This window comes from Sinohyriopsis cumingii, chromosome 1, assembly GCF_028554795.1.
Source record: "Sinohyriopsis cumingii isolate HCF-2022 chromosome 1, ASM2855479v2, whole genome shotgun sequence".
In the NCBI taxonomy this organism is placed as follows: domain Eukaryota; kingdom Metazoa; phylum Mollusca; class Bivalvia; order Unionida; family Unionidae; genus Sinohyriopsis; species Sinohyriopsis cumingii.
This window is the reverse complement of record NC_142961.1, coordinates 17,660,637-17,687,831: the sequence shown is the minus strand read 5'-3', so window position 1 is coordinate 17,687,831 and position 27,195 is coordinate 17,660,637. Positions and strand designations below refer to the sequence as shown.

The 27,195-nt window shown below is 35.3% G+C and overlaps 1 protein-coding gene across 1 annotated transcript in view; it reads right to left on the bottom strand.

Moving 5' to 3' along the window:
• Positions 1–27,195, bottom strand: part of LOC149806502 (uncharacterized) — a 145,113-nt gene that overhangs the window by 55,946 nt on the left and 61,972 nt on the right. Inside the window, exons 17-21 of the mRNA XM_089953913.1 lie at positions 26,254–26,424; positions 17,858–17,971; positions 15,357–15,485; positions 10,514–10,709; positions 8,053–8,182 (exon numbers count right to left, since the gene is read on the bottom strand). Of these exons, the coding sequence (XP_089810039.1) occupies positions 8,053–8,182; positions 10,514–10,709; positions 15,357–15,485; positions 17,858–17,971; positions 26,254–26,424 (740 nt within the window). The remainder of the gene's footprint in view (positions 1–8,052; positions 8,183–10,513; positions 10,710–15,356; positions 15,486–17,857; positions 17,972–26,253; positions 26,425–27,195) is intronic.

Sequence of the window (27,195 nt, the reverse complement as noted above, 5' to 3'; positions counted from 1 at the left end):
TGAGGGCAGCATGATGGCATTTTCACGGGCCCAAGGGCCGCACCACCTTTGTTATCTCTCATGACACTTTGTGACTCCAATCATTTTGTGGGCCATAGGATATGGCTTGGTACACCACATGCAGCCCATGGGCCACATGTTTGAGACCCCTGACCGAGACCTTTGACCTTATGCTGGGTTTGAAAATTTCTACTCATGCACACTGTCATGATGCAGGGTTTCAAAAAATTTCTACTCACCCAGACCCCTGACATTATTCTGGGGTGTTAATAATTTTTCTACTTACATAGACCTCAGACCTTATGCCATGGGTTGAAAAATTTCTACTCATCCAGACTTCTGACCTTTTGCAGCAGTTTAAAAATTTCTACACAGCAAGACCTCAGACCTTATTCAGTGCTTGAAAATTTCTACTCAACCACACAGACCTCCAACCTTATGCAAGGGTTGAAAAATGTCTAATCAACCAGAATAAACTCTTACTCATCCATAATTTTAACAAGCTATATTTGATTGTGTGAAAAGATGTTGTCCAGAAATTATTATGTGACCCTTCTAATAACAGTCCTAAGTACCTGGTACATGTAATTGCAAAATGAGACCAGTCTGCTCTTCCTCTGATAAGCATTTAATAGTATAGAAGAGTGAGAACAAAGTCTTTGCATGAACATGATCAAAAACAAATGGAAAACAAACTTATAAATTGTAAGTCTCTATGAATATTCATTGACCCTTGTGCATTACGTTGCTCTCCAGATTAAAACAGGAGGCACTGCCCTAGAATTTTTTTAAACCAAATGTTGATGCCAAATGGTTGGATTTTGTGGTTGCCATGTCTTACCTTTTGTGACATTCATCACAAGAAAGAAAAAAAATCAATGTCTTTTTCAGATTGGTTAAAAGTCTGTACTTAATGCCAGTACAGGTATTTTGCAAATTTAAGTAGATTAATTAAGGGTTGTGGAGTCACTAGTGAGTTTTAATCAGTCACAAGACTCAAAAACTGACAAAAACCTAACTTTAATTTTTTTGTTAATTTGCTATAATTATCTCAGATGATGATTTCTCCATCAAATACACTATAGAATCAAAATTACAGTAGGAAAATAACATCTACTACCTATGAATCAAACCCTCCCTCGAAGATGGAAAAACATCCTACCTTCTTTATGGTAGCACTTTACAGATATTAAATACTTCTGAGAGAGTGACAGGTGTTCAGTGAACTTGTTTGCATTTGCAACATGTACATTGACATGGTGATAATGTAAGCATACCTCTATGCTACATTCAAGTGGCGGAAATTTATTTATATATTGTAATTATGAAAACTTGATCTAAGCACTCAAATGACCAACATGATTACTCCCATGTGCTCAAAAAATCAGCCTAAATTAGTCAAAAGTACATAGCGGGCATTAATAGCTTCTAAAAGTAATATGAACAAATTAAAAAATACATAAAAGTAAAATCGAGTTATCTGGTTGATTTTTTCACAATTTATATTTGAAGTCCAGAAAGTGAAAATGATAAAGTGGAACTTGCAGTATTTTGAAAGGTGCACCTCTGAAGTCAAGCCTAATTATATAATCAATAACCCAAATTACACCCATCATTAACATGTTCAAATAAAGGGAATTTAAAGTTTGTTTTACAATACCTAATAAATAAAAGATCATTTTTAAATAGTCAGGATAACCAATGAGGGAAACATGGGAAATTCTTTTTCTTTAAAACCCTAATTCTATGCAAAATATGAAACTGTAGAGATCCACCCATAGTATGTTGATGAAGGGAATTAACTCTTACAAATTAACTCCCCTTGCTCTAACTGGGTGGCCACCTGTATGCCAGATATTGACTAGTTTTAAGTTTAACTTTTATTTGCAGCTGTTAACAGTGCCTCTGAGAATCCTTTTCAACTGATCATAATTTTAAACTTTCCAATATTTTTTTGGATGGTGTAGTAAGTCAAAAGGTTGATATACCTTGTATATACAATATCTGTCTTTTCCAATGAAATTTTTTGTATTTATTCAGTTTTTATCCCGGGTATTATTGTCCATATCATATCAATGATGAGTGTACACCAATGTATCGTACTGCAGTTTTAAACTTCAGTTTATAACACACTTCTTAGCATGCCCAGCCCTAGGATGTACAGGACCCAAGGCAGCAAGCGATGAGCTTGGGGCCCCAAGCAAAAAAATCGCATTGCAAGTTAGCACAGGGCCCAAGGCAGTTGTCTCATTCACCTTGCCCTAGGGCCAGGCCTGCTTCTCAGGTTTGTACAGTAATATGAGTTAACCTTTTTACAAATCTTGTAGATTTATTATTCGAACTTGTTTTTTTCCTTCTCTTATATTATTTCAGAGAACTTAAAAGTCATTCAGGTCAATCAGAAGATGCGCCTTGTCTGCATAAAATGTTCTAGCATGTGTGCATTGTGGGCAGAAGATGTTGGTAAAAAATCTTGAAAAGACAACCAAAGGGCTGCTAGAAACAATTAACATGCTCAAAATCTTCTCAACATGAAGTTTTAAGTATCCATCCAAATTTGGAATCATTGGTAAGTTTATTGTGAACATTAGCATACTTCCCAATCCATCAATTTAGGTACCCAAGACTACATCTACAGCAATGATTCCTACTGTCCCCTTTGACACTACGACAAGCAATTCCACACAAACTATCTTGGAATCATGGATACTATGCATAATACATGCACAAGTTCTGAGACCATTTACAACCCCATTGGACACAAGTCCCCTCCCCCAACTATGCATGGACTTAGTACCATTGAAACTAGGCATACGAGATTACCCTCCAACTTTGCTGACCAGCTGGACCTGAAAATCTTGTATCATTTGCTTTATACCATCCCAGCTGCCAACCAACCAATTAGGCCAGCCAGCCAATCAGCATATGATTTTGGTGGGAATGAATCACATGTCACCTGGCAGTTATTATAGTGATGGCATGCCATGCCCAGCAGACCACCCTGACCCAAGTCCATCACCAACTAACAATGACATGCCATCTCTCCATCCTGCCAGCGACCTTCCTGTGGATGCCAGACTTCTTCTGTTTCATCAGACTTGGATCAACCTCTTTCTAACAAACAAATGTGTGATTCAAGTCACTTTGGAAAGCTCAAGCTCTTGTTCATCCACCTCACTCCATTTTTCATTGTCCCACTTCCTAACAGACATCCCCAGAGACCAATCACACAATACAAATAAAATACACATAACATATAATCATGGACAAAAGCCAACAAACAGTACAAAATAAATATACATAACACATCACTTTGTTAGATTGGGGGTGTGGGATGCAAAGCTTGCTATGAGACTTTGTGACAGACAGTGGCAAGTCAATGTTGGAAGAGATGGCTCCTCACATCATTCTCTTGCAAATGAAAGCCATTCTGCATGCCCAAAACACATGGATGGTGCATACCCAAGGGAAGACTGCTCTCATAATGATGGACAGTTGATTGAATTACCTCTTCCAACAATCAGGCAATAAATCATGGGAGCTCTGTGCTATGGTACAGGAGTACCTTTGTGTGCCTATTACCATATACACATACAGATCAGACACATCCTAGACAGGCTCAAAGTTCTGGCTGACATATACACATTGAAATTAGACACATCTCAGATAAGCTCAATGTTCTGGCTGACTCAGTATGACAGGCCAACTGCTTCATGTGGTGCATGCATTGTCTATGGATCCAACTACATTAAGTTCCATTCCTACAGCTCAGTTGTACTAATGATGAAACCTGATAGCATTTCTAAGAAAAGGTTAGCATCCATAGGCAATCAACAAATAAACTCAATCAACCCATTGCATGACCTAGTATGTCCTCTAAGATGCTACCAGAGTCACCTGGAGAACATCCATGGGACCAACAAAAAAGCTAATCACACCATTAAGGCAGGAAACAAAGATATAACCTTGTCGGTTGGCTAAAGGGTTGTTAGAGCAATATACTGTTAACTCTCACATGGTCAGGTATGACATATGAGATTGCAGCTCATGAAATAAGAGCAGTTCACATGAGTATGACCTTTGTGTTTAATGTTTCAATTTGAAACACACTGGTGTCATTAGACTGGCACACTTGGTCTACTTTCTCCAGCTTCTTGTTACATGACACTGCCTTGCAGATGAAAGAGTTGAATCTTGCCGGGCCACTGTTAGCTGCACATACAGTTACTGAACCCCACCTCAGCCCCAGGCATGATATAACAACTTTTGGTGGATTCACCTGGGAAATTTATGCATAAAAGGCAATAGTCAGGTGCTGGATCACACAAGGATCTCTTTGGCATGACTATGAACACATGGTCTTTGGTTGTGTTGGCTTCATGTTTGGAAAAGTTCATCCTTTCAGTAGTGGTCATTGTGCTCCAAGAGGATGATGTGGGTGGAGGCTGAATGCTCAAGCAATATTTCCTCCTTCTCTTACATGTTTTCCTAAGGTTTATGTGATCAGGTATTGTATCTGAATCTGGTTTTAGTCAGTTATGTTGCATTAAAAATATTTACACAATCACATTACTATTGATCCCTCCCATCCTTCCCAACAAAAATGAGCGTATGATGTTTCAAGCTAAAAACATTCAGGATGAGGACTGTCACTTAGTGGGAGAAAGGGGAGTTAATCTGAAAGAGTTACTTTCTTTAGTCTAAATGATGTACAGATGGAAATATCTTTTTTCAACTTTCAGGGAGGGTTGGATTAATAGGAGCAGAGGTTATTTTATAATGTTAATGTGAATGGGCAGGTAGTTTCAAAGAAACATGATTTACAAAGAAATTTCCTTTCTATGACCCTCTGTCATATGTAAGTTCAGATGCAGAATGCAGGTGGTTAAGTATTTGCAATAGCTAAGGGTCATCAATCTATTGGGTAAGTATTTTCAATAGCTAAGGGTCATCAATTAATTGGGTAAGTATTTGCAATAGCTAAGGGTCATCAATCCATTGGTTAAGTATATTCAATAGCTAAGGTCATCAATCTATTGGGTAAGTATTTTCAATTGCTAAGGGTCATCAATCTATTAGTTTAGGATATTCAATAGCTAAGGTCATCAATCTATTGGGTAAGTATTTTCAATTGCTAAGGGTCATCAATCTATTGGGTAAGTATTTGCAATAGCTAAGGGTCATCAATCTATTGGGTAAGTATTTGCAATAGCTAAGGGTCATCAATCGATTGGGTAAGTATTTTCAATAGCTAAGGGTCATCAATCTATTGGGTAAGTATTTTGCAATAGCTAAGGGTCATCAATTAATTGGGTAAGTATTTGCAATAGCTAAGGGTCATCAATCCATTGGTTAAGTATATTCAATAGCTAAGGTCATCAATCTATTGGGTAAGTATTTTCAATTGCTAAGGGTCATCAATCTATTGGGTAAGTATTTGCAATAGCTAAGGGTCATCAATCTATTAGTTTAGAATATTCAATAGCTAAGGTCATCAATCTATTGGGTAAGTATTTTCAATTGCTAAGGGTCATCAATCTATTGGGTAAGTATTTTCAATTGCTAAGGGTCATCAATCTATTGGGTAAGTATTTGCAATTGCTAAGTGTCATCAATCTATTGGGTAAGTATTTGCAATAGCTAAGGGTCATCAATCTATTAGTTTAGTATATTCAACAGCTAAGGTCATCAATCTATTGGGTAAGTATTTTCAATAGCTAAGGGTCATCAATCTATTGGGTAAGTATTTGCAATTGTTAAGTGTCATCAATCTATTGGGTAAGTATTTTCAATTGCTAAGGGTCATCAATCTATTAGTTTAGTATATTCAATAGCTAAGGGTCATCAATCTATTGGGTAAGTATTTTCAATAGATAAGGGTCATCAATCTATTGTGTAAGTATTTTCAATTGCTAAGGGTCATCAATCTATTGGGTAAGTATTTGCAATAGCTAAGGGTCATCAATCTATTGGGTAAGTATTTGCAATAGCTAAGGGTCATCAATCTATTAGTTTAGTATATTCAATAGCTATGGTCATCAATCTATTGGGTAAGCATTTTCAATAGCTAAGGGTCATCAATCTATTGGGTAAGTATTTGCAATAGCTAAGGGTCATCAATCTATTGGGTAAGTATTTGCAATAGCTAAGGGTCATCAATCTATTAGTTTAGTATATTCAATAGCTATGGTCATCAATCTATTGGGTAAGTATTTTCAATTGCTAAGGGTCATCAATCTATTAGTTTAGTATATTCAATAGCTAAGGGTCATCAATCTATTGGGTAAGTATTTTCAATAGCTAAGGGTCATCAATCTATTGGGTAAGTATTTTCAATTGCTAAGGGTCATCAATCTATTGGGTAAGTATTTGCAATAGCTAAGGGTCATCAATCTATTGGGTAAGTATTTGCAATAGCTAAGGGTCATCAATCTATTAGTTTAGTATATTCAATAGCTATGGTCATCAATCTATTGGGTAAGCATTTTCAATAGCTAAGGGTCATCAATCTATTGGGTAAGTATTTGCAATAGCTAAGGGTCATCAATCTATTGGGTAAGTATTTGCAATAGCTAAGGGTCATCAATCTATTAGTTTAGTATATTCAATAGCTATGGTCATCAACCTATTGGGCAAGTATTTTCAATAACTAAGGGTCATCAATCTATTGGGTAAGCATTTTCAATAGCTAAGGGTCATCAATCTATTAGTTTAGAATATTCAACAGCTATGGTCATCAACCTATTGGGCAAGTATTTTCAATAACTAAGGGTCATCAATCTATTGGGTAAGCATTTTCAATAGCTAAGGGTCATCAATCCACAGTTAGAGTATCTTCAATTGCTAAGGGTCGTCAATCTATTGGGTAAGTATTTGCAATAGCTAAGGGTCGTCAATCCATTCGTTGAGTATCTTCAATAGCAAAGAGTCATAAACTTTATAATAAACAGATTATTTAAAACTTGAAAGTAAATCAAGCATGAAAAGTTAGGTATGACCTAATTCTGGCAAGTTTATAATACTTTCTCTAAGATGCAATCATATACCACTTTTTCATGTAGGCTAAAAAGAGTCCAAGATATTGCAGGTGTACCAAATCAAAAGCTGAAAATAAAAGTCACTCAAGCATGAAAACTGGGTCACACTGAGCTAATTTTTGTATCTTGTGTTACATTTGTCAAGATGTATCCATATAATAGGTTTCACGAATATAGGTTACACAAGGTCCAATATACTGAAGGTGTACTGAATGGATGGATAAAAATTCAAAAGGCAATGACCTGATTTTTAGTATGCTTGAATTAGTTTCACTGAGATATATTCAAATTCCAACTTTCGTAAGTGTAGGTGAAATGGAGCCCAAGATATTTAGGATGTAAGAAACAAACTGCTGAAAATATAAAAGTCAAGAAGTGCAAAATTTGGTCACACTAACCTAGCCTTGATATGACTGATTACTCTTTGTAGATATGTATCCATATTCCAAATTTCATAAATGAAGATGACATGGAGTCTGAATGAATGAATGAATCAATGAATGAACAAACAAATGAATGAACAAATGAATGAATGAATGAATGAATGAATGAATGAATGAATGAATGAATGAACAAATGAATGAACAAACAAATGAATGAACAAATGAATGAATGAATCAATGAATGAACAAACAAATGAATGAACAAATGAATGAATGAATCAATGAATGAATGAACGAATGAATGAACAAACAAATGAATGAACAAATGAATGAATGAATCAATGAATGAACAAACAAATGAATGAACAAATGAATGAATGAATCAATGAATGAATGAATGAATGAATGAACAAACAAATGAATGAACAAATGAATGAATGAATCAATGAACATATGAACAAACATACAAACAAACAAACAAATGAATGAATGCAAGAATAAACAAACAAATGAACAAATGAAGTAACAAATGAATTAATGAACTAATAATCACATAACAAACTGACAAAACACAAATCCCATCAAAACATCATTGACATGGGGATAATAAATGTTAAACACATAGTAACTACCGTCTTATGATTTTTAGGTATAATGCACTCTCCGCTGTACTCCCTATGAAATGGACAAAGAGGAAAGTGTCTGCTTCTTGCTCTTCAATCTTTTTGGCCCAGTTAGCTACTATGGCTGATTTACCAGAACCTGAAAGAGCATTGGCATTGTATTCAGTTCAATGATGGTATTAGGGTGTTTTACATAAATGAGTTAGTCAATAGAGTGATGGTATTAGGGTGTTTTACATAAATGGGTTAGTCAATAGATTAGAAATGTGAAATTTCACATAGCTATCTCACACTGTATTTGCCTTGTAGTACACATGCCTAACAGTGAACTTAACCAACATAATGAAATGGAAAGTTATGGTCCATAGTAGCAGAGGTTACAGGCACCATTTGAAACTTTAGTGTTTGAAGGACGCCAGATGTAAAAAAAATGTTGCATGAAAATAGTTTTGCCTTTTGCCTTAATAAAATCAAATGACACAAAAAGTTATTCTAAAATGTTTGGCTGCACTTCAAGGTGGATTGAATTTCCCCAAAACATATGAAATTTATATTAATTTCATGTCTGCCTGTTGGAAGCCCATTGTATCTTGAAACATATGAGAGCTGCAACAATGTTCAACTTCTGAGTACACAAACTGTAATTGTTACCACATATACACGCTTATAATTTGAGTCAAACTGCAAACAACAAAGGTCCTGATCTGCCATAGCATAATGCACCTGCAGATTAGGGTCTGTGTTGTTTGTTCTACTGATTACTTCAGATAAACTGCACATACCTATCATGCACCAGCAGATCTGGGTCTCTGCAGTTTGCAGTTGAACTAATAAGTCAGGATACACAGTATGTATGAGATAATGAATTGAAATATATGCAGTTTGACAGCAACACAATGTTATTTAGTGTGATGGGTATCTGCCTCACAATTACTGAGCATATTTTTGTTTTTGAAACAGAATATGCACAATATTGGTATGAAAACCAGTAATTCTTTTGTGATAAATGATTTTAGAAACATTATGAGCAATTTATCTCATTCTTTATTAATAATTAAAGTAAACATTGTAAAATAACTTTCATCTCTTTGAATTACCATTGACCAACTGATTTTTATAATTGGAGAATGAGTTTTATGTAATGTAACTCACTGCAAAATTCATAGTTAATGGACAACTGTTTTTTATTCCTTATGTAATAATGTAAACTCAATGCAAAATTCATAGCTAATGGACCACTAAGTGTTTTGTATGCCTTATGTAATAATGTAAACTCAATGCAAAATTCATAGCATGGACCACTAAGTGTTTTGTATGCCTTATGTAATAATGTAAACTCAATGCAAAATTCATAGCATGTACCACTAAGTATTTTGTATGCCTTATGTAATAATGTAAACTCAATGCAAAATTCATAGCATGGACCACTAAGTGTTTTGTATGCCTTATGTAATAATGTAAACTCAGTACAAAATTCATAGCTAATGGTCCACTAAGTGTTTTGCATGCCTTATGTAATAATGTAAACTCAATGCAAAATTCATAGCTAATGGTCCACTAAGTGTTTTGTATGCCTTATGTAATAATGTAAACTCAATGCAAAATTCATAGCATGGACCACTAAGTGTTTTGTATGCCTTATGTAATAATGTAAACTCAATACAAAATTCATAGCTAATGGTCCACTAAGTGTTTTGTATGCCTTATGTAATAATGTAAACTCAATGCAAAATTCATAGCTAATGGACCACTAAGTGTTTTGTATGCCTTATGTAATAATGTAAACTCAATGCAAAATTCATAGCATGGACCACTAAGTGTTTTGTATGCCTTAACATAAAGCAAAACCTTGTTGATCAAGAACACTCAGCAGACCAAATATTTTATAAAGTGATGTTTTCTGAGTGAAAACTTATCAAAGTCAGAATTATATTAGTAGAGAACATCGACTGAGGTATTTATGAAAACAAGGTTCCCCTTTTTATTTGATTATATTATGATGTACACTTACCAAAAGCATGAAACAAGTTAAGCAGAATATCTTAATTTTCAGATTTTGATCATCGGATAAGTCTGAGCATAAAATTACAATGAGTTGACAAAGATACTGTTTGTGCATAATGCTGGTATTATTATTTTCCTGTCCCTCCCATTATATACAATGATACTTATATCTTTCATATTGATCGGTATATAATGCAGTTAGCATTAATGGATCTCAATTTCCACATCATAATGATGCTGTGCTGTACTATTTTTACTATACAGAATGTAATGGTACATGCCAAAATCTTGATTTTACACACTGCCAAGTGCACATGACACAAATGCAGATGACTCACATTTGGTCTTTGATCGTCTAATATTACACTTTCATCCATCACCTTCCGTGATTTTTTTAAGGATGTGTGTGAAATTAAAGAAACAATTTTTTTTATACAAAATCCACCCTCATTAAACTGAAACTAACCTGACTCTCCCAGAATAACAAATGGTGTATTTAAATTCTTTGCTCTTTGGTCATTAATAGCGTAAATGTATTCCTGTCTTCCAACGAAAACATGCTGTCTATTTTCAGCAAAAGCCCCATGTGACATGCGCTGTTTTTCAAGATTGGTTGGCTCTGTTCCCTTTGGGAAGTCCTGTTCTACACACAAAACCAAATCCTGAAAAGATGATATCATAAATTTTCACATTAAGTTCACAGTAGGTGAAATGGTACTTCTTTTATCCCACAATAATAAATACATACTTTGTTTCTGAATCAATGTGTATAAATTGTAGAATAATGTGTAAGATGTACAATCGATATATACGTTGTAGAACCTGTGTGTAAGACATATAATCCATGTGTAAGTTGTAGAATACTTGCGTAAGATGTTGAATCCATGTGTAAGTTGTAAAATACTTGTGTAATATGTTGAATCCATGTGTAAGTTGTAGAATTCTGTGTAAGATGTAGAATCTATTTGTAAGTTGTAGAATTCTTGAGTAAGACATAGAATCTATGTGTAAGATGAAGAATTCTTGTGTAAGATGTAGAATCCATTTGTAAGTTGTCGAATTATTGTGTAAGGTGTAGAATCCATGTATGAGAAGCATCTATGTGTACGATGAACATTTTTCAAACAGGTTACAGACCTATTTTGTGACACTGACTGGCAGAATAGATATAAATAAACAGTAGACTGTCTTCCATGTTGAACTTTTAATGGTTTCTGTTCTTACAATTTGCTCTGTGACACTGACTGGCAGAATAGATATAAATAAACAGTAGACTGTCTTCCATGTTGAACTTTTAATGGTTTCTGTTCTTACAATTTGCTCTGTGACACTGACTGGCAGAATAGATATAAATAAACAGTAGACTGTCTTCCATGTTGAACTTTTAATGGTTTCTGTTCTTACAATTTGCTCTGTGACACTGACTGGCAGAATAGATATAAATAAACAGCAGACTGTCTTCCATGTTGAACTTTTAATGGTTTCTGTTCTTACAATTTGCTCTGTGACACTGACTGGCAGAATAGATATAAATAAACAGTAGACTGTCTTCCATGTTGAACTTTTAATGGTTTCTGTTCTTACAATTTGCTCTGTGACACTGACTGGCAGAATAGATATAAATAAACAGTAGACTGTCTTCCATGTTGAACTTTTAATGGTTTCTGTTCTTACAATTTGCTCTGTGACACTGACTGGCAGAATAGATATAAATAAACAGTAGACTGTCTTCCATGTTGAACTTTTAATGGTTTCTGTTCTTACAATTTGCTCTGTGACACTGACTGGCAGAATAGATATAAATAAACAGTAGACTGTCTTCCATGTTGAACTTTTAATGGTTTCTGTTCTTACAATTTGCTCTGTGACACTGACTGGCAGAATAGATATAAATAAACAGTAGACTGTCTTCCATGTTGAACTTTTAATGGTTTCTGTTCTTACAATTTGCTCTGTGACACTGACTGGCAGAATAGATATAAATAAACAGTAGACTGTCTTCCATGTTGAACTTTTAATGGTTTCTGTTCTTACAATTTGCTCTGTGACACTGACTGGCAGAATAGATATAAATAAACAGCAGACTGTCTTCCATGTTGAACTTTTAATGGTTTCTGTTCTTACAATTTGCTCTGTGATACTGACTGGCAGAATAGATATAAATAAACAGCAGACTGTCTTCCATGTTGAACTTTTAATGGTTTCTGTTCTTACAATTTGCTCTGTGACACTGACTGGCAGAATAGATATAAATAAACAGCAGACTGTCTTCCATGTTGAACTTTTAATGGTTTCTGTTCTTACAATTTGCTCTGTGACACTGACTGGCAGAATAGATATAAATAAACAGTAGACTGTCTTCCATGTTGAACTTTTAATGGTTTCTGTTCTTACAATTTGCTCTGTGACACTGACTGGCAGAATAGATATAAATAAACAGTAGACTGTCTTCCATGTTGAACTTTTAATGGTTTCTGTTCTTACAATTTGCTCTGTGACACTGACTGGCAGAATAGATATAAATAAACAGCAGACTGTCTTCCATGTTGAACTTTTAATGGTTTCTGTTCTTACAATTTGCTCTGTGACACTGACTGGCAGAATAGATATAAATAAACAGCAGACTGTCTTCCATGTTGAACTTTTAATGGTTTCTGTTCTTACAATTTGCTCTGTGACACTGACTGGCAGAATAGATATAAATAAACAGTAGACTGTCTTCCATGTTGAACTTTTAATGGTTTCTGTTCTTACAATTTGCTCTGTGACACTGACTGGCAGAATAGATATAAATAAACAGCAGACTGTCTTCCATGTTGAACTTTTAATGGTTTCTGTTCTTACAATTTGCTCTGTGACACTGACTGGCAGAATAGATATAAATAAACAGCAGACTGTCTTCCATGTTGAACTTTTAATGGTTTCTGTTCTTACAATTTGCTCTGTGACACTGACTGGCAGAATAGATATAAATAAACAGCAGACTGTCTTCCATGTTGAACTTTTAATGGTTTCTGTTCTTACAATTTGCTCTGTGACACTGACTGGCAGAATAGATATAAATAAACAGCAGACTGTCTTCCATGTTGAACTTTTAATGGTTTCTGTTCTTACAATTTGCTCTGTGACACTGACTGGCAGAATAGATATAAATAAACAGTAGACTGTCTTCCATGTTGAACTTTTAATGGTTTCTGTTCTTACAATTTGCTCTGTGACACTGACTGGCAGAATAGATATAAATAAACAGTAGACTGTCTTCCATGTTGAACTTTTAATGGTTTCTGTTCTTACAATTTGCTCTGTGACACTGACTGGCAGAATAGATATAAATAAACAGCAGACTGTCTTCCATGTTGAACTTTTAATGGTTTCTGTTCTTACAATTTGCTCTGTGACACTGACTGGCAGAATAGATATAAATAAACAGCAGACTGTCTTCCATGTTGAACTTTTAATGGTTTCTGTTCTTACAATTTGCTCTGTGACACTGACTGGCAGAATAGATATAAATAAACAGTAGACTGTCTTCCATGTTGAACTTTTAATGGTTTCTGTTCTTACAATTTGCTCTGTGACACTGACTGGCAGAATAGATATAAATAAACAGCAGACTGTCTTCCATGTTGAACTTTTAATGGTTTCTGTTCTTACAATTTGCTCTGTGACACTGACTGGCAGAATAGATATAAATAAACAGCAGACTGTCTTCCATGTTGAACTTTTAATGGTTTCTGTTCTTACAATTTGCTCTGTGACACTGACTGGCAGAATAGATATAAATAAACAGCAGACTGTCTTCCATGTTGAACTTTTAATGGTTTCTGTTCTTACAATTTGCTCTGTGACACTGACTGGCAGAATAGATATAAATAAACAGTAGACTGTCTTCCATGTTGAACTTTTAATGGTTTCTGTTCTTACAATTTGCTCTGTGACACTGACTGGCAGAATAGATATAAATAAACAGCAGACTGTCTTCCATGTTGAACTTTTAATGGTTTCTGTTCTTACAATTTGCTCTGTGACATTGAACACTTACATGATTAAATACTCCAGTTATCTGAGATGTATTAATGACAAACAAAATATATATTTGGTTCTCCTCAGATTTTTACCTATCTTCTAAACAAATTTTCATCATTATTTTGTCAAAAGAGATGATTTTAATCACCTAAAAGCATGGAGTTCTCATCATAGATAGTCATGAACTTCTATACATTACGTGCCACTGTACCATCCTGGATCACTTTGAATAATTCAGACATTGTATATTCACTTCTACATTCTCTGTGTTAACAATACCAGCAGTATGTATTCACTTATACATTCTCTAACTATGTTAACAATTCAGACATTGTGTATTCACTTCTACATCCTTTAATTATGTTAACAATTCAGACATTGTATATTCACTTCTACATCCTTTAATTATGTTAACAATTCAGACAGTGTGTATTCACTTCTACATCCTTTAATTATGTTAACAATTCAGACATTGTATATTCACTTCTATATCCTTTAATTATGTTAACAATTCAGCCAGTGTATATTCACTTCTAAATCCTTTAATTATGTTAACAATTCAGACAGTGTGTATTCACTTCTACATCCTTTAATTATGTTAACAATTCAGACAGTGTGTATTCACTTCTACATCCTCTAATCATGTTAACAATTCAGACAGTGTGTATTCACTTCAACACCCTTTAATTATGTTAACAATTCAGACAGTGTGTATTCACTTCTACATCCTCTAATTATGTTAACAATTCAGGCAGTGTGTATTCATTTTTACATTCTCTAATTATGTTAACAATTCAGACAGTGTGTATTCACTTCTACATCCTCTAATTATGTTAACAATTCGGACAGTGTGTATTCATTTCTACAACCTTTAATTATGTTAACAATTCAGACAGTGTGTATTCACTTTTACATTCTCTAATTATGTTAACAATTCAGACAGTGTGTATTCACTTTTATATTCTCTAATTATATTCCCTGGTAGGAGTAGTTAATATGACCCACATTTTCCCTGACAACAGATTAAGACAACTCTCTACTTTGAACAATCTTAACTTTAATTTCTGTAGAACATATCAAAAGCAAGGATCTTATCTGGAAGCAGAACCTGAAGATGAAAATGGATCTGCATTTTTGTTTCTAATGGGAGAATGGGAGAAATGGAGATGCACTGGTCTTTATAGAAATTCTTGTGGGTGTGCAAACCAAGTAATTATTTCTGTTTTTGTTGTTGAACTGACTGTACTAAAAAATTATAGTACAGGCCAGTCCTCTAAACTTACATTTTTTATGAGTTGACACACATCTTCAGGAGTTTTGAAGTCTCTGATGTTAAGATCTTTCTGCATTCTGACAGTGGTAATTAAAGCCATCTGTTTCTCCTTGTGATATGCAGACTCTGCAGCCATCCTCTTTGAAGGAAATATATTTATATATTGATATTGTAACACCAGAAATGCATGCATGCATTAGATTTTCACTTACAAAAAGACATGATTATTTGATAGCTATTCATTTAATTAAGTAGCCTATCCTCTGTTTCATTTGCATTCAAAATTCCTCTGCCTTCACAATTCATTTGCATTTACAATTCATTTGTATTAATAATTCATCTGCTTTTTCTGTTTTTCAGTGTGAAAATCCAGAAAATGCTACTTCCCATTACTTTTAGTTAGTATATATATTTAACACAGTAATATCAAGAATAGCTAAAGGAATGGTAATCAATTTGCTCATGTAACAGTACCCTCTATCATGCCCTTACCCCTGCACCATGATGGAGATGATTCAATAATCACAAGAAGGACATGACTGTAGCAAAGATATTGAGTACAGTAATTGGCTGACATGTGTATCTTTTGATGATAATCATGTGTTGTTATTCCCCCCCACCAGCAATCCAATAACAACTGCAAGAGTAGTTGCATTCACAAAATTTAGTCATACACTGAATCCTGCTGAAAGAAAAAAATGGACGATTACTTATATAAAAATTCAAAAAGTACAAAGATCTGACAATATGTTCATCTTCACAGAAATCCATAAAAACACGAAGACAAGTTGTGTTCACAAGATTATGACTTCATCAAGAACAATAACTCTAACAAACAATGTAGGAGCCAAGTAATTTGTTGACATGCCCATAATATTTATCAACATTTATGGTAATCCATCAGAAACTGTGGGAATTGATAATGAAATTGTGTCATACAATGTACAAAAAGGGCAATAACTCTAACAAAGAGTGCAGGAGAAAAGTGATGTTGACAAGAACATCTTCAGATCATCACCATAATATTGACCCAGTTTCCATTGAAAACTGAGGGATTAATTGCACTAATGAAACTGTCATACAATACATGAAGCTACAAGACAAAAGGGCTTTAACTCTAACAGAAACTGAGGAAGCAGTTTCATAAATTGCCAATGTGAGCATCTTCAGATGACTACCATAATTACCAACTTTTATGCCAATAAATCAGCATCTGGTATTAGTGGTGCCAATGAGACTTTGTAATGCTACAATACAAAAAGGGCAATAACTCTAATAAAACTTATACAGGCAAAGTGATTAATCAATGAGTGCACCTTCAGGTTTTGACCATAATTTTTTACCAAGTTTCTTTGCAGCCCATAAAAAACTGTGGGACTGGCTGCTCTAACAAGATTGTACTGGATGGAAGGAAAGACAGATGAACAGACAGTGGGTGTATAAAAAGGATTACTATATACCCCATGGGCATATAAAAATGATTACTATATACCGCATGGGGGTATAAAATTATTTTAAATAAGAACACAAATTTTAAGTGAGTTTGGTATACTCTGAGTGGTGTTTGTTGACAAATAGAAGAATACTGTGTAAACAGGAGCTAGTAACCAAAATAATCTCAGAGCAATCAATTTATAGTATATGGATCAATGGATGACTTTCTTATATGGATTAAAATCTGTCTCTTACAAACACAGGAATGAAAATAACATGAACTAAGACAATGCTCTGATGGATACAACATCTTACATATACATGGTTAAGCTAACTAAACATCTTTGCTAATCATGTTACCCTCTTTAAATAAAGTCATTATTATGATTATTATTATTATTATTATTATTGTTGTTGTTGTTGTTATTATTATTATTATTATTATTCTAGGGGTAAAACAGCAGTTCTTTACCATATCAGGGTACAGACACCTCATAATAATACATCATGGAGTAAAACCACTGCCGCAATCTAGAAATTTTGGTGGTCAAATGCCACCTGGAGCTAACAGTGGGCTTTGATATCTGTAAAGCAGTAAATTTAGATGGCAATTTTAGACAGAAGTCATAAATTTCTTTACTTGCAGTAACAGCGCACAAGTTCAATGATGTTAAAAGGTAGCATATGAACATTTTACCACTGAAGTTCATCGAAACCATCATACATAGGTTGGTACCCTTACTTTTATTTTTGATTGGATTTCATTCATTGATTAGGAAAGTAAGATAGGATCCAGTCAAGGTTATTGTATACCAATGTGTGGAGAGAATGGACCAAGAAGACCCATGGGTCAAAACAACATTCAAGTAGTGATATAATCTGAAAGAGCATGAACTGTGAGGAGAAAGATCAGGGTACAATCTTTAAACATAGAAAAATATTGTCAAACTTGAATACACTGATATATAAAATATATGACTTTCACAAATTTGAACATGGCACCAAAATATTGTTCTCCATTGCTGCCAGAAAATTAATCATGTAGTCTCACCATTCAGGTGTAAAACAAAAACTCACTTCATATTCCTCCTTTGTGACAGTGGCAGGATCAATGGGCTCCCTGATGTAGAAGAAACTGCGCTGAGCCTTCCTGTTTTGTATATCATTTAGCACACCATGCATCACCTCCAGCTAAGAATGAAATACAAAATATACAGATTTATTGCTTTTAGCTTTATGTTCAAATAAGCCTGACATAAAATAAAATGTACACAATAAAATGTATTGAATTTATCTGACTTCACATGTAAAATATAACAAATAATCATGTCAGATTATTTCTTACTTAAAAATTCCTCTTTATCCAACACTCTCACAATGTGATCACAGTTTGACTTTGACAAGGTCATTATCTGTTAATGTTTTATGGATTTAATGCCATTTTTCATCATTTAACAGGTTATACATGGCAGTAACTAAATTTAGTGGAAGAAGAACCTGGAAAGATCTTGGGAAGCTACTGGCAAGCTTTCTCACATACCCATGTCATATGAGACTTGAACCCAGGTGGACAGAGGTCAGCTGTGTGAGCTATCTGTAAAGGCAAGCACCTTAGACCACGTGACCTCCTGGGGGTCCCTGCTATTAAAATGCAGAATGTTGTAAAAATTTTTTACAACTATGTGTCAAATTATATATTCTTGTTTTATCATCATATTGCAACAATATCAACCTCCTTATTATTGTTATAATTGCACACCTCATAATAAATATTGTCATAATCTTAGGTTTTGTGTGTGTGTGTGTGTGTGTGTGTGTGTGTGTGTGTACATATGTACGTACATACGTACATATGTATGTATGTATGTATGTATGTATGTATGTATGTATGTATGTATGATATATCAATCATTCAGAGTTTCTTGTATATGACTCATGTTTAGAATTGACAAATAATTATTTTGACTCAAACTCATCCAACGGTCTTGACCTTCACCTTATACATAAGACATATATTGTAAAATGTGTGAAACTGACTTTGAACTACAGAAAATGAAATACATTGCTAAAGGTGTGAAACTGCCTGGGCTACAGAAAATGGTATATGTTGCAAAAGGTTTGAAATTGCCTCGGAGGCTACAGAAAATTGTATATGTTGCAAAAGGCGTGAAACTACTTTGGGGCTACAAAAAATGATATACATTTCAAAAGGTGTGAAACTGCCTTCACGCTAGAGAAAATGATATACATTATAACAGTTGTAAAACTGCCTTTGGGCTACAGAAAATGATATACATTATAAAAGGTGTAAAACTGCCTTTGGGCTACAGAAAATGATATACATTATAAAAGGTGTAAAACTGCCTTAACTTACAGCAACTGATATACATTGCAAGAGGCGTGAAACTGCCTGGGGGCTACAGAAAATGGCATACATTGCAAAAGGTGACAAAAATGCCTTGGGGCTAAAGAAAATGATATACACTGCAAAAAGTGTGAAATTGCCTGGGGGCTAAAGGAAATAGTATACATTGCAAAAGGAGTGAAAATTCCTTGGGGCTACATAAAACGATATACATTACAAAAGGTGTGAAACTGCCATGGGACTACAGAAAATGATATACATTGCAAAAGGTGTGACAATGCTTTGGGGCAACAGAAAAGGTACAATATAACTTAACAAATTCCATGTTTGGGAGCAGATCATATGACTTCTTGGGTAAAGAGGGATCCCTGAATAAATCTGAAGAAGAGAATGGAAAGAAAAGTGAAATATTCTTTATTCAGTTTATCATGTATGCTGCAGAATAATGTACTAATGCACAGCCATGAAAATGAGGCAATACAAAATTGGGAGCACAATACTGTAATGTGAGCAATAATGATGGTGCATTTTTATATCAAACTGAGGTAATGGCTGACATCATGCACTTTTATAATAACCTGAGGTAATGGCTGACATCATGCACTTTTATAATAACCTGAGGTAATGGCTGACATCATGCACTTTTATAATAACCTGAGGTAATGGCTGACATCATGCACTTTTATAATTACCCTATGGTAATGGCTGACATCATGCATATTTATAATAACCTGAGGTAATGGCTGACATCATGCACTATTATAATAACCTGAGGTAATGGCTGACACCATGCACTTTTATATCAGTATGAGGCTGTGGCTGACATTATGCAAATTTATATTAGTCTGAGGTAATGGCTGACACCATGCACTTTTATATTAGCCTGATATGATATCTACAGTGTGGCAGTTTACAGTGATGTCTAGCACTGGGGCATCATGCCAGAGACATGTAGCATCATATCCTACCCAGTCACATTATTCTGACACCAGGGCAACCAGTCCTAACACTAACCTCTTTATACTGAGCACTTAGCAAGGAAGCTGTTAGTAACCTTTTTTTATAAGTCTTTGGGATGACTCAGGTGGGGTTAGAAACTGCAAAATCCCACATCTGAGGTGGATGCTCTAACCTCTAGGCCACTGGAACAGTTATTAACCCGAGGTAATGGCTAACATAGTGCACATTTATATTAGCCTGAGGTAATGGCTGACATCATGCACATTTATAATAGCCTGAGGTAATGGCTGACATCATGCACATTTATAATAGCCTGATGTAATGGCTGATGTCATGCACTTTTATATTAGCCTGAGGTAATGGCTAACATTATGCACATTTATATTAGCCTGAGGTAATGGCTGACATCATGCACATTTATAATAGCCTGATGTAATGGCTATGTCATGCACTTTTATATTAGCCTGAGGTAATGGCTAACATTATGCACATTTATATTAGCCTGAGGTAATGGCTGACATGATAATCAATTATATTAACCTGCAGTAATGGCTGACATCATGCACATTTACATTAGCCTGAGGTAACATTTGACATCATGCACTTTTATATTAGCCTGAGGTAATTGCTAACATCATGCACATTTATAATAGCCTGAGGCAATGGCTGACACATTCACCTTTATATTAGCCTGAGGTAACTGCACATACTGACATCACAAGTTCAATGTTCTGATCAGTCCTCAAGGGATAAAATTAAAAAATATCTAATTTGATGTAAAACATCTACAAGATGGTAATTTTCGTCATTTTCTCCACAACTTATATCTGACTGCAGATACAGACCAGGCTGGCTGTGAGTAAGGACTGTGTAGCTATGGATAAGAGCGTTACCATGTTTAGGCCCCTTACAGAAAACAAATACAGTTAACCCTGATTGATCAAGGTGCTGATTATCCAAATTTTTCATTCATCCAGAATGATATACTGTCATATGGATCTATTTCACACTTTTTACACCTTTATCAAGCAATATTTATTTGTGAAGATAAGTAAAAATTACTCATGTACACTGTACTGTAACAAGAGTCCCTCAAAGGGATTGACACTCTACTGACCAAAAAGAATTTTTGGAAATCTAAGTCAATCACTTCTTTTTAGCTGCTATCCACTAAATCATCTGGCAGCCATATTGGATATAAGATCAGCAACATTTTCATTTAGATAAGACATCATAAGAAGTCTTTTGGTGAAAATGCCATGGTGATATGACCATCCATCAAGGATGAGTAGATATGTCAAGATTCTCAAGATAACTGTCATGGTATTGGAGGTCATATCAGTACCATTTTCATTTTGGACCAAATAGACACCATAAGAAGTCTTTTATAAAAGAAATCCATGTTGATATGACCATGTGTTTCATAGTAACAATATTTTTAAAATGGCTGTTGTAGTGGCCATTTTTGTTTAGGATGATCAAAATCTTGGGATGAGTTTGTCTGCGTGTAAAATTTGGGTGCAATCCTTTTAGGAGTTTGGTAGGTGAACTGATAATAAACTTGTGCAAATGGATGCCAAATACTGGAGGAGAGATGATAGGACATTGAACTCTTCTGGTCTATAACCAAATGAAATTGAAATTACAATGCCAGAATGTTTTATCACTCATGATTTTCACTCATCATAAAAGGTGGTACAATTTTTACAGAAGCTAAATTAGAAATTTGCTTAAGTACCTCTGTTTCTCCGTCCAATGTAGAGAGAGGTGAAATAGGCTGACTTAGAATCACTCCTAGCTTTAGAAAGAGGAGTATCAAACAAGTTACTCTGTTTGAATAGGAAAATATGAACTTGTTTAAACTAACTCCCTGGAGAACAAAAAAACATATTTGATAAAACAGATTTTGTTGGAAAGAATTTTGGTTGTATCAAATTTGCACTTTTGAGACTAAAGTAGTAGATGAGTTTAGATTAACTAGAAACAATGACAAAAGTCTGATACCCCATGAATGAGATCCTGTTCTTAGCAATGAAAGCTCTGAGTATCATGAGTGATCCTGACCCATCTTGTCAGAATGGCATGTAGTTTGGGTTAACTGAGAGCATGTATTTCAGTGATTCTGTCAGCCATCACTAATGCCATGAGGAATCAGGTCTTTTATGAGAGGTGAACCAATGAGGCTCTTGAGAGCAGTTCAGATGGTGTCTTTTTCACCAAGGTTAGTAGCTATGATAGGTTCCAATATAACCAAAGAGCCAACAACTTTGGATTTATGTATTCTAAATTGGACAAAGGGTCTGATAGGTCTTTGTTTTGTCTTCCATCATGATGTAGGGTGCTTAGTATCTTGGACTGGTACCCTTTGTGACCTGTTTCTGATCAAAGAGCCATAGTAGGAAGTTTGCTTTTTGAGGTATTGATGCCTGCAGCTGCATAATGTGTTCTTGGGCACACACCTGTGAGATCTTCCATTTTTCTTTGTAAGCCTTTAAAGTGGATGGCCAGCTTGCATGAGTTATTTCTATACTACTAGTTGTAAGAACTGTTTGTTCCTGACAGCTTGTTTAATAAGATCCAGATGTGCAGGTTGAGCAACTCTGGGTTACGATGAAACACCTGCCATCATAGTTGCTTGAACAGATGAGGGACTATATCTGTTTTTCTGAAGATTTCTGTTGCAAAATTGTGTCATTGATCCATGATTTTCCCCTCTGAGTGGAGCAATCAGGACACAAAACTTTAATTATCTTGCTTTGGAATCAGAGGTGCTGGAGAATAAGCATATGTATTCAGGCTGTTCCAATCTATAGAAAGAGAAATGAGAGCCCAGTTTGTGGGATCCAGGACTGGTGAGATATAAGTTTGCAGTTTGTCATTTCACCTTGTTACAAACAGGTTTGCCAATGGTCAATCCCACCAGGCACATATTTGAGTGATGACCCACCAGGCACATATTTGAGTGATGACCAAGGGATGAAAAGACCATTCCATTTGTATTTATTGATTCTCTGGCAAACTTGGAAGTGGATTCATTATGTCAATGAAGATACCACTTTAAAAAATCTCAGACAAGGATGCAACTGTCTGGGGAAATGGTTCCACCTTGCCATCTGAGATATTAAGTCATAACAGTTGAATTGTCAGGCAGAATGGAATCTTCATTCCCATATATGTTCTCCTGCAACCAATGAAAAACTTTCAAAGTGACTTTTATCTTAAGAATGATGATATGTAAATGATGATCCTGTGGGCCACACTCCACTGGTGTCCCAGAATGATGTAAGTATGTGTGTGCCACCCAGTCCTCTGTGCTCACATTCCAGAGGTTGTACTGAAGAGGTATACCAATGTGAGCTAAGTGAGGCTGCCCCATCTTCAAAGTTGGAACCTCATATTAGTGTATATCATGAGAAGCTGGTCTACTGGGCAAAGTCTCTACATCCATTTGGACAACAGAATCATTTGTAATGGATGCATAAACAGGCAACCTAGGATTAAGAGGTCTGCTGCCATATTGAACAAATCCAGCAGGTGAAAGAATTCTCCTGGCAGATAGATTGTCCCGTATAAACAATTTTCAATGTTCATTCTTGAGGGACACATATTCTGTTTACTGAGTGCTGAACTCCATATCTAGATGAACAAAATGTTGGGATGAGGTATGATCTGTGTATGTGTATGATTTGGGTTTTTAATGTGGCTTTAAATTTTTCAGTTGTATCACTTTGATGTCTGCAGTGTTGCCGTTTATAGTGTTGTATAGTACTGGGGCATTATGCTGCATACATATAGCATCATGTTAGACCAAGTCACATTATCCTGACAACAGGCCAGCCAATCCTAACACTAACCTCTTAATGCTGAATGCCAAGTGAGGCAGCTGCTAGTACCATTTTATAAGTCTTTGGTGTGACTTGGCTGGGGCTTGAACCAATGACCTCCTGCATCCATGGCAGATGCAGGTCAGATTTGTCCTTGCTGATAATGAAACTAGGGTTGGGAAGAAGAGTAACTTGGGATATTATGTCTTTTCCATGATAAAACTCACCAGATGTTTTTATAGAATGTAGTCCAGGTAGTTGATTTTGAGGTGATCCAGACGCTGGCCATTTCCTGGTCAATCAATCAAGTGAAATCCCATGTACTGATGCTGAGTCCAACAGAGAGTGCCCTGAACTGGTAAACAGCGTCTTTGTAGGCAAATCACATGAATTTCCTGAAAACCATGTGAATGGGGATGTGAAGATTAGACCAGGCAGTTGTTATAGGGGGAGGGGGAGGACAGAACTCTGGTGGCATTAGGCGAGTGATATGGTGTCAAACCAGAGCATGCAAATAATGATGTCCTTGTGCCTTCCCCTTTAGTACCCCAGTACTGCAGCCTATTGAGTTCTGCCCATAATATGCAAGTCTAACATGTATTTGGAGATTGATAACTAGATACACATGTAAAACTGTTGTCAACCTGGTCTTGCCCCTGGTCTAAAAGACAAAACAGAACAGACAATACATACAGGTATTGTGCGGAACATGTCCTGCTGTATGAACCTCAGACTGTATATGCTAAGCTACACTCAATGACAATTACCCATATAAAGGTACATGTGACCATTTTAGAGTATTGGAGCATCATTATTAATACTTACAAGATGGATATTAAAATATAAATTCTAATAAATGTTACCTGTAGAAAAGGTCAATTGACTGCCTATACATGTAAAATTACAGAAACATCACTTATAGTAACCATGGAATGGATACTAAAGCTAAACTATGCATAGAAAACTTACCTGTAACTATCCAACCATGGCAAAACCTATACAGAAATATAACTGAATTTTCAATAGTACACACAATAAAAGCAAATAAAAATTCACTGAAGCATGATTATTGATACTTACAAAGTGGATGCTATAACATCAATTGTAAGACAATGTTACCTGTAGGAAAAGCCTAATGATGGCATATACTGGTAAAATCAGTAGAGTGTCATGTATATAATTTCAAAGTGGCTGTTAAGAATAGATTAATAAAGAAAACTTACCTGTATGTATCTGGCCATAGTGGATATTATACAGCAATATCACACACCAGTCCTATTTAAATACAGCTAATACAATGTGAGGAGCTGCACTAATGACCCATGCAGGTATGTATCAAGGGCACCTAAATGTGTGGGGATGGTAAACTGATGACCCATGCAGGTATGTATCAACGGCACCTAAGTGTGTGGGGATGGTAAACTGATGACCCATGCAGGCAGGTATCAAGGGCACCTAAGTGTGTGGGGATGGTAAACTGATGACCCATGCAGGCATGTATCAAGGGCACCTAAGTGTGTGGGGATGGTAAACTGATGACCCATGCAGGTATGTATCAAGGACTCTGCAGTGTGTGTGGGGATGGTAAACTGATGATACTGAAATGCCACAAACTTTGTCATCAAGGAAAGAAAGAACAGAAAAGTTGGAAATTCATAGATGGAGTATGCTTCCCTTAGGAGATGACACTCCTCCAACTTGCTTTAATGAATAAAACTTCCAAAATGCTTGCATGTGGATCATGAGGTCTCTTTGTAGAAGCAGAAGTAGTATTTAATATTCATGGTATTTGATGCCAAACCCTGTATCATAGAGAGATCACTCTAACTGCCACCTAGATGGGCAGATAATGTTTTAACCTTGGGAGGAGGGAGCTGGATTCGTGAGTTAGTACTAGTTCCTCGAGGTATTATGATCAGGTAACATATCTGATGAAGAAATCTGTTTATGGAACACAAATCCACTTCACAGTGACCTAAATGCAAAGTTAAGAGAGATAGTGTGTATGTGTGTGTGTGTGTGTGTGTGTGTGTGTGTGTGTGTGTGCACATGTGTGTGTATGTGTGTGCACATATCTCTGTGTGTGTGTGTGTGTGTGTATGAGAGAGAGATGGCAAATCAGCACAATCCTGGTTGTAAGTTTATTTATCCCCCAAAAGACCCACAAAACTAAGATAAAGCCCAATACGATAAAATCCTTAAAACACAAAGTCCAATATTTGAAAATATAACCACATGCTTAAAGAGACTAAGATATTTTCAACTGGAACATCAGCATCTGATATAACCCAAAGAAACAATGTTACTTCCATTTTAATTATTACCTGTGTCACACTTGTATCATATCTGTTGTGATCAATCCAGCTGAGAGGGGGGAAATTATCCAAAGCATAGTTGTAGCTGTTGTTTAGCAGCTCGTCAGGCTTCTCTCTTGTCTGACACCACCCAAATCTCTCACCCAACAGACAGATGAAGTAGGGTCGACAGCGGTCAATCTGTTCTCAATAGGATATGTTGACATATATTATAGTACTGGAACAAAAAACTCAACTTGGAATACATTTGGCATGGAATTTTCCTCCAACACCACAACTTATATAAGACCTTTTCAATTAAAATTACTTCCATATTTTTAAAATTTTGCTGAACACTTTTGAAAGATGATTGATTACTCAATGAAAGTATTTATTTAAAAAGTTTTTTCATTGAAAAAAAGACAAGCAATAAGCTGAGATAGTAAATTCACATGGTATCAAATTCACGAACAAAGATGAATTTTGCAAAGTATTCTTCAAAAAATGTCATAAATTTCAGATCTAATGAACATGAATTACTGCAGAAATTTGTTATCAAATGATGTCATGTTACTAAGTGTTATGTCACACCATAACAAACAATTTATGCTGATAACAAGATGCCCAGTGGGCCCTAGTCTATACCACTCTGCTGGCCCACATGTAAAGTAATTAATCTGTGCAGATATTGCTTTCTAATCAGACTAATCCAGGATCATGATGATGATAGGTTCACCCTGTTGGATGACAAAATACCTCATTAATATGGACAGTATTCATAACCAGATTTATCAAAGATAATGAGGACATATAACCAAGTCTGATCCCAATCTGTTCAGAAATAATCTCTAGAGAGGTAACAAGCTCAAACAAGCTGAAGTCAAACTGCACAATTCTCATTAATAATGAAAACAGACACAGCTCTTGATAATTTGAGCTTATGTACAAACTTGAATCAAAATATGATCCAAA